At 40.0% G+C, this 15,712-nt stretch overlaps 1 protein-coding gene across 13 annotated transcripts; it reads right to left on the bottom strand.

The window, feature by feature from the left end:
• Positions 1–409: 409 nt before the first annotated feature.
• rbpms2a (RNA binding protein, mRNA processing factor 2a) lies at positions 410–13,969 on the bottom strand. 13 transcript variants are annotated; one of them, XM_047363060.1, is made up of 9 exons: positions 13,492–13,969; positions 11,107–11,184; positions 8,431–8,469; positions 8,201–8,263; positions 7,141–7,291; positions 6,171–6,334; positions 3,766–3,846; positions 1,390–1,421; positions 410–1,296 (listed from the first exon to the last, which is right to left on the bottom strand). In XM_047363060.1, exons 1-9 carry the CDS (start codon positions 13,543–13,545, stop codon positions 1,200–1,202), a joined length of 759 nt encoding a protein of 252 aa, XP_047219016.1. In that variant the 5' UTR covers positions 13,546–13,969; the 3' UTR covers positions 410–1,199. The 13 variants fall into 13 exon arrangements, with proteins under 13 accessions (XP_047219016.1, XP_047219018.1, XP_047219019.1 ...); XM_047363062.1 differs by having other exon boundaries at positions 6,186–6,334; positions 13,492–13,968; XM_047363063.1 differs by having other exon boundaries at positions 1,385–1,421; positions 13,492–13,967.
• Between the last annotated feature and the right edge of the window lie 1,743 nt (positions 13,970–15,712).

Genomic DNA, 15,712 nt, shown 5'->3' with positions numbered 1-15,712 from the left:
ATAAGAGCCTAATTGATCAAATCACTAAAAACCATCTTTGATATTCCATCAGATGTGAAAGGCCAGAGCTTGTGCATGAACCATGCCTGGTAGACCTCCAGCACAGTTTGGTGAGGCAGCTGGTTACACAGTACAGTCAAGTCCCTGGAGGATGCGGCATGGCTGGTTGAGCAGAGCATCTTCCCAGAAAAGAAGAGGTCAGAGTGTGGAGGTCAGCTCCACAAATGATGCAAAGCAACACTAAGGCAGTGGTGCATTACAAATGAAAAGTTCGCATCAATGATTCATGGAAACATCTGATGGCTGCAGACTTCCAGGGTTTATATTCAAGTGCCAAAAAAACTGGGCGTTTTAGTTTTGATAAGTCAGAGACATGCAGCAAATAAATGACAGAAACTAAACAGGAGGATGCATTCACTTCTTTTATTCATAAGATGGGATTTTTAACATCTTACGCACAGCAGATACAATGACAAACATTTTCTAAACCACAAACTAAATTTCTTTATCAGTCTAATCCTGCTACCCATTTCAAAATGCCCCCCCCCCTCCAAAAAAGCAACCCTTTACATTTGTAGTCCAGTTTCACATTCTGAAAGATTGCTGTAAAACAATCTCATTTTAGCTGAATGGCACAAACCAATTCCAACATCTCCTTTAAACAAATTGCACTTTTTTCTTTAAATCTTCTTCAACAGGGTATAGGATCAAAAATTAACACCAAACACAAGAGACGACTAAACATCCAACTTATATAAGTTCATTATTTAGTTGCACAAAAATGCATAAATATACATTACGCAAAAGTACAAAAACGTTTGCACTTTCCTTTGCTCAAATAATGACACACTGATAAAGAGGCCTGGGATTGCTCAAACGAAGGGATGCATTCACAGGGTCCATGCGAGATAAGCCATTTAACACAGCCTAGCTTACACAGAGGTAAGAGACCAAGGTTCTACAGGAAGAAACAAAACATTTTGCTGTCTAGGCCAAATGGCAACACAAACACTAAGAAAATTAGGATACACAGAAATCTGCGCTCTAAATTCATGCCAAAGACTAACATGCAATGACTTAACACCTCTAAACCTCCCAGAAGCAGCGGCAACCCATGGAAGGACTAGCTTAACAGTAACTTCAGTTTTCCTCAGCAGGTAGGATTCATGGGGTTTGACTGGGTTTGCATGAGTTCTGTTTTATTCTGAAGTGCTAATGGTACCGCAGTAGTTGCCAAGGATTAGTTCAGATTGTCGACAGCAAGATTGTTTTAAATCCAACTCCCCCCAGAGACAACTGGAAGGAGATATAAATACTGTTTATAATAATGCACAATTGTCCATTAAATAAACTTGATTAAATTAAGAGGAGGAGCATGGCAAACCTCACTTCAGGTGGACAAAGGTGTGGTTCCCAGAGGTCTGAAAAGAACAGGAAACAAAAAGGTCAGTATCTAAAACTTCAGAACAAAGTCATTTTGTGAAAATGCATCAGGAAACATTTTAGCAGTTACACAATATCAAGACTGAAGTCACTTAAGACTCTAGGGCTTTTAACATGAGCTCAGATTTGAAGAAGTTTACTGACATTGCAGTTTGGTTACTAAGTAAACTGAGTTTGTTGGGTACATTTGATGCATTATAAATATTAAAGCAGTAAGCATTTAGTCAACTTGATTCTTAATAGATTGGATAATGAAATCTATGTGGTCCAGAGTCTGTACGACAACAGCAAAACTAAAAGAGGCAATAAAATGTCCTTTTTGAATTTCTCTTTATACATTCTGTCAGCAACTGAAATAGCAAGTAGTAAAGAAATTGCACAAAAGGCCCTTATTTTGGAAAATTTATAATTTTGGCACTGAAATAAGGAATAAAGTCTGAATGCTTCAGCATTTCCTATTATCATACCTTAAGTGTTTTTTTTTTTCTTAAATCCACTTTTCCAGCAATTGTCCACCAATATCTACTGTATGCTAGCAATGGAGAAAAAGGCTGCCAACATCCATGAGTTTATCATCCACTGATGACACAATTTGAAAATTACAAACAGAAAACCATTTTAAACAAAGTACTTGATACCACCTACATCCACACTTTATTGGAAATTCTTCAAAACCATTTTGTTCCATTGATCCAAACCAATTCATACACATCCCAACCTGCACAGGAATGTCTGTGCACACAAAGTAACCCCATGGGAATGTCCAAAAAACAGCTGTTGCCCCTGTGAAAGACTCAGGATATGGGTTTTCTAAAGAAAAGATATGATGAAGATTATATCATCTTAAAACCAGAGTTCAATATATTCTGCATTTCTCCCTTTTGTCAAAAAAGTAATTCCCCAAATAACTATAATTGCATTTCATGTACTGGTACCACTGAACAGTTTCCTTTTTGCTGCTGTAAATACTCTTGTGCACCAAATCAACACCAATTGCAAAACAGAATTGACTGTTTCAATACAGAAAAAGCAAGTAATGTTCAGTTATGAACCAGACCTGTCTTAGAACATACATGTGTATTTCTGACAATATTGAAAAGTTTAATTTAACAAGTGAAACTGATTCATTAGTCTTATTTTAAGCATTTATTTCAGCTAATGTTGATTATGGCTTACAGCCAATAAAAAACCTAAAATTCAGGTTCTTAGAAAACCATTTTGCACAACAAAAGTTTTAAAATTGAAATAAGACTACATTACAGTCTACAGCATCATGGTAACATTTGACAATCACTGAAACCTTGCACAAGGTTGCTGAACACTAACATATCAATGGAAAATAGAGCAGACAAAAGTGTGGTTAAAAAAAACAAAACATGTTCAACCACCAGGGATAACAGCAGGCTTGAGAATACTGGACTGTAGCTCCATTGTCCAAAGTTGTCTTTTCAGATGAAAGTAAGTTAATTTTAGTATTTTAAATTTCTTTTGGAAATCAATGTTTTAAAGTCTAAAGAGTGTGACGTTTCCACAGTCGATTTGTGGAGCCATGTCATCTGTTATGGTTCGGCTGTGTTTTATCAAGTCCAAAGTCACAGCAGCCATCTAACAGGAAATTGTAGTGCACTTTATGCCTCGCTCTGCCGACAAGCTTTATGAAGATTTCATTTTCCATCCGGATAAGGCACCTGTACACGCTGCAAAAACAGAGTGCTTCAATTCATGGCATCACTGTTCAACTGCCCAGCAAACTCACCTTACCTAAACCCAATGGAGAATCTATGGAAAATTCTTAAAGAGGAAGATGACACCACAGGCAACATTAAGAAAAGCTGAAGGCTCATATTAAAGCATCCTGGGCCGTCTTAACACCACCATGCCACACTGCATTGTACTTCAAAATGCTAATGCAGACAGTATTAAGAGCATGTACTGTGCACTATAGGCACATTCTGTAGTAGGCTGCGATCTGTATTTAAAGGTTTTTTTTTTATTGGTGTTATGCAATATTAAAAAGACACTGTTTATTGTAAGCCATAATCAAAATTAACAGATGCAAATGCTTTAAATATCTGTATAATAAATGTAATATACACAACTCACTTTGATTTGAATTACTGAAATAAATTAACTTTTCACTGATATTGTAAGTTATTCAGAAGCACCAGTAAAATGTTGGAAAGTATGCAACATTCATAAGATTTTTCCCTTATAATAAATTGATTTTTGGGCCAGGTTGTAGACATCATGTAGATTTCCTAACAAAGAATATCACCAGCCATGTGCTATAATGCCAGGGATATTAAAATTTGGTTTTCCTACCAAACAAGCTTTCCATTTTGTGTCCAATGAATGCTGCCTTTCAAGTTTGCATGTCATCAGGCTAGCAGAAAGGGGACTGCTCTGAGAGAAAAAAAAAAACAAAAAAAAAGATTACTCACTAAATATCTAACAAAACTGTCGGGACTTCCATCCAGGCTGGGAAGTCTCAGAGGGAGTAGGGTACCAGCGCATCTAAAGAAACACAAACAAAGTCATGTACACCACACCAAAACCAAGCTTTAGTTTCAACTCCTGCATAACTATTTGCAATCAGCCTTCGGAAAGGCAATTAGAGCGGACTGCCCCTTTAAGCGCAGCTCACTGAAGCCATGGGAATGTGGGGCACCTAGCTGCCTAATGAGGACAACTGTCCAAGTAATTAACAGCATGCAAACGTGGAGAACTGAACCTGTGTGTCAGGCATTTCCACAGAGCTGGTCTGTTTGTATTTGTATAAACTCATCAGTAGTATGTTCCCCAAGCTTCTTTTCCTCCCTCACACTACAACCAGGTAGATTTAATAATGCTGTTATCAGCCATTTAGAGACTGTTACCTTTGCTGTTTAACTGTATTATGGGAACGAGTAAGTAGAGGAGCATTTGGAGTGACCAGGGCACTTTAAGGATCTTTTATCAGAATGCAATTAAAAGTGTCCCCCCTCCCTTCCCATTAGGGCAGCTACCCAGTCAGCTTATGCTCCAACTAGAAGGTGGACAGTTAGTTGGCACCTTCAGAGAAGTTCAACAGGTCTGACAATTTCTCCAAGTAAATACCTGACATTCCTCTGGCTCTAGAGTCAGGCAAAATAGGCTTCGACTCCCTACTATGCAGAGCAGCACTACCCTGGAGGAGGTTAGCTGGCAGTGAACTTTAAATGACCCAACATAAATATTTTCCATTGCTATTGTTACTACAAGTCCTGCCTATTCCTTTATTGGTAGCCGTAACATGTGTACGACAGTCAGGATGACGCAAATGGTGGGGAGTTTTTTTTTTTTTTTTTAAACCCAACAATCCTTTTGCTGCAAGAATAAAGATTTAGATGCTGGCATGTCAAAACAAATGAAGTGCCACATAGAATGTTTATAGGTAAAACTATACTAAGTGCAAATGCTTTATTTTGTATTCTAAAACTATACTTTGATTAGCAATTGCACCATTTTTTTCTAGCCCACAGCTGATTAAATAAAATAAATCAAGGTGGGTATGCACAAAGTGCCATTAAAAGGGAAACGTTGTATCCCATGTCCACCAAGAGTCTTAAGTTAAAAAGCTAAAAGGAATCCAACGGTGACGATTTGCATCAAGAGAGAAACCTCTCTACAAATGGCATCACAAGACATTTACCACTTCAAAAACTGACAATATACACCACCCACTTTATGGGGAACAATTTAATTTCTTGTCCACAACTGACAAATCACATGGCAGCAACTCAATGCTTTTCAGCATCTCGTTAAAACTGAGCATCAGAAAGGGCTGATCTACTGGGCTTTTCCTACAGAACCATCTCAGGTTAGCATAATGGACTGGCGGTTATGGTTGTAGATGCTGGATGTCAGAATAGGCAGAATGGTTCAAAATAACTTGTTACAATAAAGATTATAAACACATTGAACCTTAAAGCAGATGGGGACGAGCAGGAGTCCACACTAGGTGCTGGTTTTTGCTAAGAATAGGAAACCGCCATCAGTCACAGACTAACCAAACCTGGACAACAGAGTCGATTTCAACTGCAACATTCATATTGTAGGGTCAGAATTAGTACCGACTCAATTATTTAAATACCACAGCCTATCCAAGTATTATTGCTGACCATGTCCATACCTTCTGGGCCACAGTCTACCCATCTTCTGATGGCTACTTCAAGAACCATAATTTAAACAGCATAAATCACTTCAAATGAGTCCATGAACATGACAAAGTTCACTTTGCTCCAGTGGCCTCTGCAGTTACAAGATAGCAATCTATTAGAGCCTCTTTGGGATGCGATGTAAATGGTGGTGGATGTGCAGCAGACATATTTAGAGCAAATGGGGTCTGCCCTCATGCCAATATGGACCAAAATCTTGAAGGAGAAATTCAATGTTGATTCTATGCCATGAAAACACTGACTTGAACAAAGACAGGACCCAACCTGGTGCTAGGAAGGTGTACCCAATAAAGTGGCCAGTGAATATCACTCGTTTGCACTTCCAAATGGCTTTCTGGCTCATCTAGACTGAGCTCCAACTGAACAGGTAAAATTTTTCAGGACAGATTTCTGGGTTGAGCAAGACAGGGGATCCATTCAAGAACCCTTTTTGGGTGTTACATTTCATTAGCAATTCTGTTTTAGTGTCAGTCAGCATCAGCTATCAGCTCTGTCAGAAAACTCAAGGTTATTTTAAGAAGAGAAACACACCGGTTGCTCCCTCACCTGGGCGTGGAGGGCTGCAGCAGCGGCAGCAGCCGCTGGGTAGGTGAAGGCTGCGTGAGGGAGGCCTGGGGTCAGCTCTGTGGTGTACAGCGGGTATGGAGTCCAGGCATCTGGTGATGCTGGGATCAGTGCTGCCCCTGTCAGATCATCTGGGGAAGTACAGGATGGTAGTAGACAAGCTGACTGCACTGCTACATTTGTTCAAACTATGCATGCTTGCGTCCGTAAGTCAATGGAGGCCGATGACCATATACATTTTCAAAGTATGACCCAGCAAGGCCTGATGCCTTTGTGTTCGAGATCTACCACTGGTATTAAAATGCTACTGTCAGTTTGTACTGCTAAAAATGCAGTCTTAAGGTAAATTAACCATTCCATATCATTTAGATAAAAGTGACTATTCTTTGCTGCACTAAAAGCATAATTGTATCTTTTTAAACAAACTTCGAAGCAGAGAATGTGCTTTTTAAATGTACCAAGAATGTTACTTTGAGTAAAGTTTCTAGGATTTACTGTTTTTTTAAACTGCTGCTTTTAAGCCATCTCTAGTTTTCCACCCTCTTTAGGCTCTCTTCCACACCACAACAGTAAATATATCTAGGAGAAATCTGGCTTTAATGAAGTGCATCACTTGTCAACCACCATAAGTCTCAACCTAATGGATCAAGCAGATGTTTAGGCAAAGAGAGCAGAGATGTCACTGCTGACTAAATCCTGCAAGTGGAATTTCCCAGCTGTACCGAAGCAAAGCAACTGCCTAAAGAATTGAGATGACACATGCATGTGAAGGTGAGTTAGTCCTTTCATTTGTTAGATACAACACATCCCCTCCTAAAACATGTAATTAATCCCACAACATCTTCAGATCTTAAGAGGGCAACAGGGGCCACTGAGCACTGACACCGCCAAGGTGAATGTGGATGAGAGCCTAGAGTAGGGCAGCTGTACAACTTACATGGGTCCCGTGCAATGAAGTGTGCTCCTAGAGCAGGGTGGATATTTGTGGGGTTCGGTGTGGCCATCAGCTTACTCTTTGCCATCTTCGTGTTGGCTTTAGCAAACTCTAAGCGCAGGGTCTGGGGACTTTCGGGATCAAAACGGATACCCTGGGAGGAGAGACGGAGGAGGGGAGGAGGACATGATTGTAAGGGAGGCAAGCTGAGTTCATGGGGGCTATAGTTTAGCAGTATCACCTGGCCCCTCCCTTAAGCAGTGTTTCAATACTCAGGGTGCATCTTTCAAGTGTCTAAAAGGGATGTCAAAACATCATCTGAAGGATACACTGCTGACACGTCAACACGCTTGCATCTCCTTTTCCTCATGACAAAATAAAAAAAATCAAGCAGAGGCGACTGGTGGACGAGTGCAGCCTTTGCGTGAGCCAGGAGGAGAAGGAGATGAGGAAAAGGGGCCAACAGCAAGACCGAGTGGAATTTCTTTGATGTGGTTTAACCCTGCTTTTGTGTTTGGTGCCCTAAGCATTGTGCACACATGCAGGTGAGTAGTATTTTGGTGTATGTGTGTTGTGTGTATGTGACTGCTGATGTGTCTAAGAGGTGATGCTCATAAGGAATGCTAAGCTATGAGAGAGAAGTGTTAGACACTGCCATTGTGGGCTATCGGGTGACAAAAATAAGAGGTTACACTACTAAAGATGTGTCCAAATAACTACATGTGGCTCTAGGACAGGTATTACAGTAAAGCAGTGAACTGAGGAAAGCTATTATGAGACTAAGAAGGATGTGTATCAAGGTCAAAGTAAACTACCGTAAGGCTACGGGATTCTGGCCTCTTTCCAAAAATGGCCCTGCCATTGAATTGTAAGAGACAAAATGGGTCGGCTTTGAGAAATTTCAGAGGGAGATTATCTTGCTTACAATCAAGTCCCAATAATTTGTGGGTTTAAACAAAAAAAAAGGTTAGCACAAGACATGTAGAAGATGTAAATGGGAGAAAACTGCAGAAATCTTAAAGAAATTAAATCAGTAAATAAAATAACAAAACTTGGGGCTTACATTTAGAGCATTTTTAGCAGCTTCGGCTCCAGAGCGACTGTCGAAGGTTACAAACCCGACAGGCTGGAAAGCAAAGGAAAGAAATGCACTGTAACATACACACTCACCGCAAACCTGCATCTTTTCATTTGGTAGAAAAAACAAAATAAAAATCTGTTGTAAAGCTACAAAGAACAAATTCTTCTGAAAGTCATCCAGAAGTGCTTTGAGGACTGATGAGAGCACCTCACCTGTTTTGATGTTAACTTAATCAGTGACCCTTCATAACCCTGCAAGAGAAAAAGATAACCAATTATCCACCCTGAAGTCACATGAAGGAGGTCAGGCATAAAACATCTCACTATACAGGTCCTTCTCAAAATATTAGCATATTGTGATAAAGTTCAGTATTTTCCATAATGTCATGATGAAAATTTAACATTCATATATTTTAGATTCATTGCACACTAACTGAAATATTTCAGGTCTTTTATTGTCTTAATACGGATGATTTTGGCATACAGCTCATGAAAACCCAAAATTCCTATCTCACAAAATTAGCATATTTCATCCGACCAATAAAAGAAATGTGTTTTTAATACAAAAAACGTCAACCTTCAAATAATCATGTACAGTTATGCACTCAATACTTGGTCGGGAATCCTTTTGCAGAAATGACTGCTTCAATGCGGCGTGGCATGGAGGCAATCAGCCTGTGGCACTGCTGAGGTCTTATGGAGGCCCAGGATGCTTCGATAGCGGCCTTTATCTCATCCAGAGTGTTGGGTCTTGAGTCTCTCAACGTTCTCTTCACAATATCCCACAGATTCTCTATGGGGTTCAGGTCAGGAGAGTTGGCAGGCCAATTGAGCACAGTGATACCATGGTCAGTAAACCATTTACCAGTGGTTTTGGCACTGTGAGCAGGTGCCAGGTCGTGCTGAAAAATGAAATCTTCATCTCCATAAAGCTTTTCAGCAGATGGAAGCATGAAGTGCTCCAAAATCTCCTGATAGTTAGCTGCATTGACCCTGCCCTTGATAAAACACAGTGGACCAACACCAGCAGCTGACACCCCAGACCATCACTGACTGTGGGTACTTGACACTGGACTTCTGGTATTTTGGCATTTCCTTCTCTCCAGTCTTCCTCCAGACTCTGGCACCTTGATTTCCGAATGACATGCAGAATTTGCTTTCATCCGAAAAAAGTATTTTGGACCACTGAGCAACAGTCCAGTGCTGCTTCTCTGTAGCCCAGGTCTGGGGAATGCTGCACCTGTAGCCCATTTCCTGCACACGCCTGTGCACGGTGGCTCTGGATGTTTCTACTCAACACTCAGTCCACTGCTTCCGCAGGTCCCCCAAGGTCTGGAATCGGCCCTTCTCCACAAATCGTCCTCAGGGTCTGGTCACCTCTTCTCGTTGTGCAGCGTTTTCTGCCACACTTTTTCCTTCCCACAGACTTCCCACTGAGGTGCCTTGATACAGCACTCTGGGAACAGCCTATTCGTTCAGAAATTTCTTTCTGTGTCTTACCCTCTTGCTTGAGGGTGTCAATAGTGGCCTTCTGGACAGCAGTCAGGTCGGCAGTCTTACCCATGATTGGGGTTTTGAGTGATGAACCAGGCTGGGAGTTTTAAAGGCCTCAGGAATCTTTTGCAGGTGTTTAGAGTTAACTCGTTGATTCAGATGATTAGGTTCATAGCTCGTTTAGAGACCCTTTTAATGATATGCTAATTTTGTGAGATAGGAATTTTGGGTTTTCATGAGCTGTATGCCAAAATCATCCGTATTAAGACAATAAAAGACCTGAAATATTTCAGTTAGTGTGCAATGAATCTAAAATACATGAATGTTAAATTTTCATCATGACATTATGGAAAATAATGAACTTTATCACAATATGCTAATTGTTTGAGAAGGACCTGTAAGTCTACTTAGAGCAACCAGTTTCAATTTTCAAACAGCAGTAAGGCTGCTTAAAGCAAGAGTAACTGACATGGTAAAGAGGATTTGTTTTCTGACCATACATAGATGGTTCACTCCTGATTCAGATTTACAACCATGGAAAATTTAAACAACTTTCCATTGCAATCTTTGGCAAGAATCCAAAACAGGAATGGGTCCAATAAATCAGGAAAAAACAACGTCTTTAAAAGATTTTGAGTTTTTTTTGTCCCTGTAACATCTGATTAAAGCAACTTGCTCACACTGAGCTATGTTTGCCTTATGTTGAAATAAAAAGATAAACCAAAAAAAAAAGGAAACTGTTAATACGTAAGACGCAAGTGGTTTCACAATGTGCAAATGTTTGGAGTGTATATCTAAATTTCCCTGCTTGTGTGCGAGCTGGGTCACAGAATCGCTTGGCCAATCGCAAGAGCTACTCATTTACACATTCCACAGGACCATCCATGTGCGAGGGACACCACTTCCAATTTGGTTCGTTAGGTCGTTGGGAGGGGGCGTTTATGGACCTCGGGCCGAGGAAAGAAAAAAAAAAACCTAATAGATTAACAATGATGTGGCCTCATTTCCATATATGCAAATATGTGGACCTTCATTAAGGAGGGGGTGCTTTAGCTAAACACAAAGAAACCTTCCTCCAGGAGCAAAGCATTAGATGGTTGTATTGCAGTAAAATAAAAAGGGGCTTAAAAAAAGATTTACCTGCGATTCAGATGACAAATACCTGAGGTCTGCCCCTCTGCACAGATAATCCCTTCACAGCCACTTTCCATGACTACTCCAACATCTGGCAAACAGCGGCTACTTGATTTTTAAGTTTTTTTTTTTATTATTTTAGTTTTTTTAAAGGAGGGTGACAAATCAGCTTTGTTCCATTTACACTGTGAAAAGCTGCAGTAACAAAAAAAAAAAAAAAAATTCTGTGGGCTATCCTTAGAAATGTGTGCTGTAACTTGCCTTAAAAGGTCTGAAAAGAAGGTAAAGTTCCCGTGGTTTGATGTCAACTGGTAGGCCGCTGACAAACAGAGTCCGTACCTGCAAATAAGGGTGGGGGGGGGGGAGAGAATCTAGTCGTTACTTTAAAACCTCCCATGTGACAGAAATGGATGCATGCAGTGTTGTTTTGAACAAATGTGTAATTTTCAGCATTTTAACGTGCAAAACAGTGCTCAAAACAAATCCCCACCCTTTCCCATCCACATTTACACATTTGTTAAAATCTAAATTCCCCCTTTAATTTTCTTTAAAAAAGAAAAATCCCATTTAGGTTCTTAACCATCCCCACGGTTTAATATCAGATTTATTCAGTTATATTTATATAAATGAGAATCCTCTTGTTTAGATTTGTGGTATTTTTCCATCTAAATTCATTTACTTCCTTGGCAGCTGTAAGGCTAGACAAAGACTTTCTAAATATGGAGAAGACAGCTGTGACAAAAAGAGGAAATGGATGTATATGTAGACACATTCAAAGAACATAATTCAGGAATCATCTTCAATGTGGGGAAAACGTCATTTCTAGAAGTAAAGAAAAATGACACAGAAAATAGAGTCTGCAGCAGCTGGAGTATAAATGGTATATGGCCCAGAAATCATAGATAACATGTTCCAGTAGTTAGACTATCTAAAGATATGCAAAATAAAATTGGATAGTATTGGGAAAAACACATGATCATAAATTTTCCATTCTATCCATCAATAGAAAGCCCCAATACACAAATGCCCCCTTGGGTGGCACCAAACCATCAGACTAGGAACCACCTTTTGAACACATATCTTGATTAAACAGATTTAAAAGTGATCCGATATCATTTTTCACAGAGAGTGAGACGCAAAGTTTAAAACCTGAAAATGGATTATGTTCTGCTTTTTCACCAATGATCTAAACTGATCAGAAGGTCACCTTCATCTAAAGGGGAACCTTTGATCCCCCTGAAGGACACATTGGCACCCCTTGATTGGACATTCAGTTTCTTTATTCCAGCATGGCCGGTGGAATAAACAGGGAGGCCCATTAGTTCCCAGTCGGACGGGAGGCCTTCAGTACAATGAAGCAGCCAGAGGAACAGGGTTGGACCACAGTGCACAGCATGACACAATTTCCTTCCTCCGACCACTGGCCCCAGCCCTGTCGGTCCTCCAGCATTTTTCAGATGCTGCACAGCAGCAATTCTCAGCCCTTTTGCATGTCAACATATACAGCAGATTAACACCGGACCAGCAAGCATCTCACACAGTAAAGATGTTTGAATTTATTCTACAGCACCATCAATAACTGAGCTGATGCAAGTCTGCAAACCTGAAGCTGCATTCTAAAATGATTTAACTCCAATATATTCTGTGGGAAATATTACAGCATTTTTAATGTCTTATCCCCTCCTTCCAAAATGTTTTCTAGTCCTTTTGCTCCTAAATTTGAGGAGACGGGGCGGCGGAGTCCAAGGCAAATTAGGATCAAGAAGAGAAAAAGTCAAGTGGCCAAACAAGGCTTTATCATAGGACAATGGGAACAAAGGAGCACTAATGTAAGGCCCACTGCTTCCTTTAGAGCTTCTCCACGAGGAGCCATTAAAGAGCAAATGAAGCTGGCCACACAGAGAGAAGAGTGGCAGCTTTAAAAGGTTCATCATCGAGATCATTTCTTCATTTAACTGAAAAAATTACAAGAATGTTATTTAACACAAGATTTAATATACTGTTTGAAAAATTTTTTTTTCTAAAGAGTCAAGTGTAGTTTTATTTTAAATACTGAGAGAAGGATGTATATAAAAAAAAGATGTTCATAATAAAAGGCTTAAAAAACATTTTGCCAAATTTCAAAACATTTAAAATTCATCGGAGTGTTAAATGCACGTTTGATTCTAAAAAAAAAGAAAAAAAAAGCCTTTAATATAAAAAGACAATTGATCATTTTTATTGGTATTCAAGATATTTAGTATAAAAATAAATTCGTACAGTAAAAAAAAGAAAAAAAAAAACAGAACACCGAAATAAAAAAAAAAGAAATGTGTAAAAAAGACGAGCTATGAGGATTTTAATAATACAACCTGAAAACAAAAAAAAACAAAAAATTATAGGAGCCTGAATGTTGATGAATCCGCTTAATCAGATTCTTCTGATTATTGTAAGATTTTAACTTTTGAGGTTATACTCTGTAAATCGTCATTTTCCTTTAATTTGGCCTATTTTCCCCAGTCAGTTTCATCGCCGCAGTGAGGGGCTAAAACTCTCCAGCTCTAGAGGGGCTAAATGTTGCGGCCGGAAGCCTCGAACATGACCGGGCTCAAGTCCCGCAAGCACCGAGAAACTTAAAACGAAGAATAAAACTTGGGTCCAACTCACCTCCTCCTCGATGGAAACGTTGTTGTTCGGCTCAGAGTCAGCTTTCAGGCTCATCTTGACGCTCGCTTCAGGCTGTGGCTGCGTACAGAATCAGGTTTTACTTCCCCCCCAAAGTGCGTCTGAAGCTGCAGTGGGAGTCCTGGTGGCGTCTGAACTTGAGCAGAAAAGCTGTGCCGAGGTGAGGTGGTGCGGATGCGCTATCCGAGTTCGGGTTGGGAGTTTTACAGCGACACGGAATCATTCATTAAGAGAGGAAAACAAGTTTTGCTGGGGAAAAGAAAACACAGAAACAAAACAAACTAAAGGTGCGAAGGTGGATTACGTGCTCCGTGTGTGAGAGTGAGAGATGAGGGGGAAAGAAGTGCGCGTAAAAAACTGAAAGCCTCTGCGCTCACATCTATGCCCTCAGCTGTGCTGGGGGAATGTTCAGACGGAGAACAAGTAAACTTTTCTCATTGGAGCGCGTCTCTCTCTCTTCCTCCTCCTCCTGCTGTTTTTCAATTAGGTCATCAATTATCTTGGAGTCCGATGTGTGCTGCAATCAAGCTGCAGATCCGCCTCAGCTGTTGCAGGAGCAGCCCAGGCCCCTCCGCCGCAGGGCCGGCCCAAGGTTGAAAGGGGCCCTAAACAGGGTTTGATCGGGGGAGCCCGCTTGCAGAGAACGACATGGCTTAAAAGCTGTAACCAAATTAGTTCGTTTCTCTGACTTACTGACTTTCTGTAAGGTCCAGAGTGAACCATTTCAACACAGACTCAATAGAACTGGGAAGGACTGACTATGGTGGTTGCACTGTTAACAAAAGGCAATTTCTTGTTCAGATTTGTTTGCAGTTACAGAGTGTGAGAAACAAACACAGACCACAGAAATAAAGTATAAAACTATACCTCAGCTAACAGAATGTGAAATGTTACCTTTGTTTGCATGTAAATTATTTTAAATCTGAAATCATTTGAATGTTGTATGATGATGTTGTATGATTAATAATGTATTCATTTATTTAAATAAATTCTGATTGTACCAGCTATATTAAAAATAGTGAGTCTAATTTTAAAGTTGCCTAATTTTCTATTAACTTGTTAACAAACAACAGCAACTAAACAAATCCTACTGAGAAAGTCCTATGTAGGACGGGTCCTTCGGAGGCCGGATGTAGACGGTCTGTCGCTTAGCAATCATGACAGCCTGAAGCACAGATATGTGAAGATGTAAAAATGGAGCTGAACTTTGGCTACGTTTTTTGTTTTGTTTTGTTCATTTAATGTTTGAGGAACTCCAACTATTGTACCATTTTCTAATCTTGCTTTGTTTAAAATGTTCTTGTTTCAATATCTTTTTACTTTATTCTCGTTCAATTAAAATGTTTAAAATAATTTTCATGTTCATTGAACATATACCATTGTCAATACTATTTATTGATAACAAATACCATTTGTTTAATTTATTGGTCAAACTTATCCCAACATATTATCTTTGTGAACAAAGTTTAAATCAATATATCTGTAGAGCAACTTTTTTAGGTGCTTTGTACTTTGCCCAGTAACAAATAAAACTGAGATAAACCAAATATTAACCAGTGGATATCATCTTACTGGGTTATATCTCCGTTTAATTTCCACTCTGAAAACCAGTAGAAGTTTGAAAACGATGCGGCAGAAGTCAGGTGCTCTCCCTCCAGGTATAGCGAGCCTTGACCGCCCAGTCAGCTGACAGCCGGTGAGGCGAGCCGGATGTTAGTGGGAGCACTTTTGCAATGAACCGATATCTTGAGAAACCGAGCAGATATTTCAGGTGTACACAGCTACACTGTGTTGTGGAAACATCGTAAATGTTCATTTTGCGTCACAGAAAGTGCAATATATAGTGCAATTTTTTAAAAATTTGTTTTTGCGGCACTAATGTCTTTTGTTATTTTATGAAAGTAAGCAGGGTGGAAAGAGGGGACACATGCCTTTGGCGTCGGGACTCGAACTTGACACAGCTGTATTGAGGATCGAAGCCTCCGTATATAGGCCGTGCACGCTATTGCAATGCCACGTGCCACGCCCGATATATCAGTATTTGCCACTCTCCCTCGCCGATTGGACGCTCTGTTTCAACCCACAGTGAATCATGGGATAGAGTGCGCCATGAAGGATACACCAAAACCCAAAGTTCAAATCTGGGGAAAAGAAGGCAGCATTTGTCAGGTGCATCTGGAGGAGCCTTCGAATTTGGACAGCC

Source organism: Girardinichthys multiradiatus, chromosome 4, assembly GCF_021462225.1.
Source record: "Girardinichthys multiradiatus isolate DD_20200921_A chromosome 4, DD_fGirMul_XY1, whole genome shotgun sequence".
In the NCBI taxonomy this organism is placed as follows: domain Eukaryota; kingdom Metazoa; phylum Chordata; class Actinopteri; order Cyprinodontiformes; family Goodeidae; genus Girardinichthys; species Girardinichthys multiradiatus.
Note: the sequence above shows the minus strand (reverse complement) of the source record. Positions and strands in the feature narration are given on the sequence as shown.

What these genes read in the sequence shown, in the direction of transcription:
- rbpms2a (XM_047363060.1), bottom strand. Translation starts at nt 13,545, where the DNA reads ATGAGCCTGAAAGCTGACTCTGAGCCGAACAACAACGTTTCCATCGAG. An exon ending in CTGCTAAAAATGCTCTAAAT is followed by an intron (nt 7,292 to 8,200) that starts GTAAGCCCCAAG and finishes CTCTCCTCCCAG; the next exon opens with GGTATCCGTTTTGATCCCGA. An exon ending in CAAAATGGAAAGCTTGTTTG is followed by an intron (nt 1,422 to 3,765) that starts GTAGGAAAACCA and finishes TGTTCTTTTCAG; the next exon opens with ACCTCTGGGAACCACACCTT.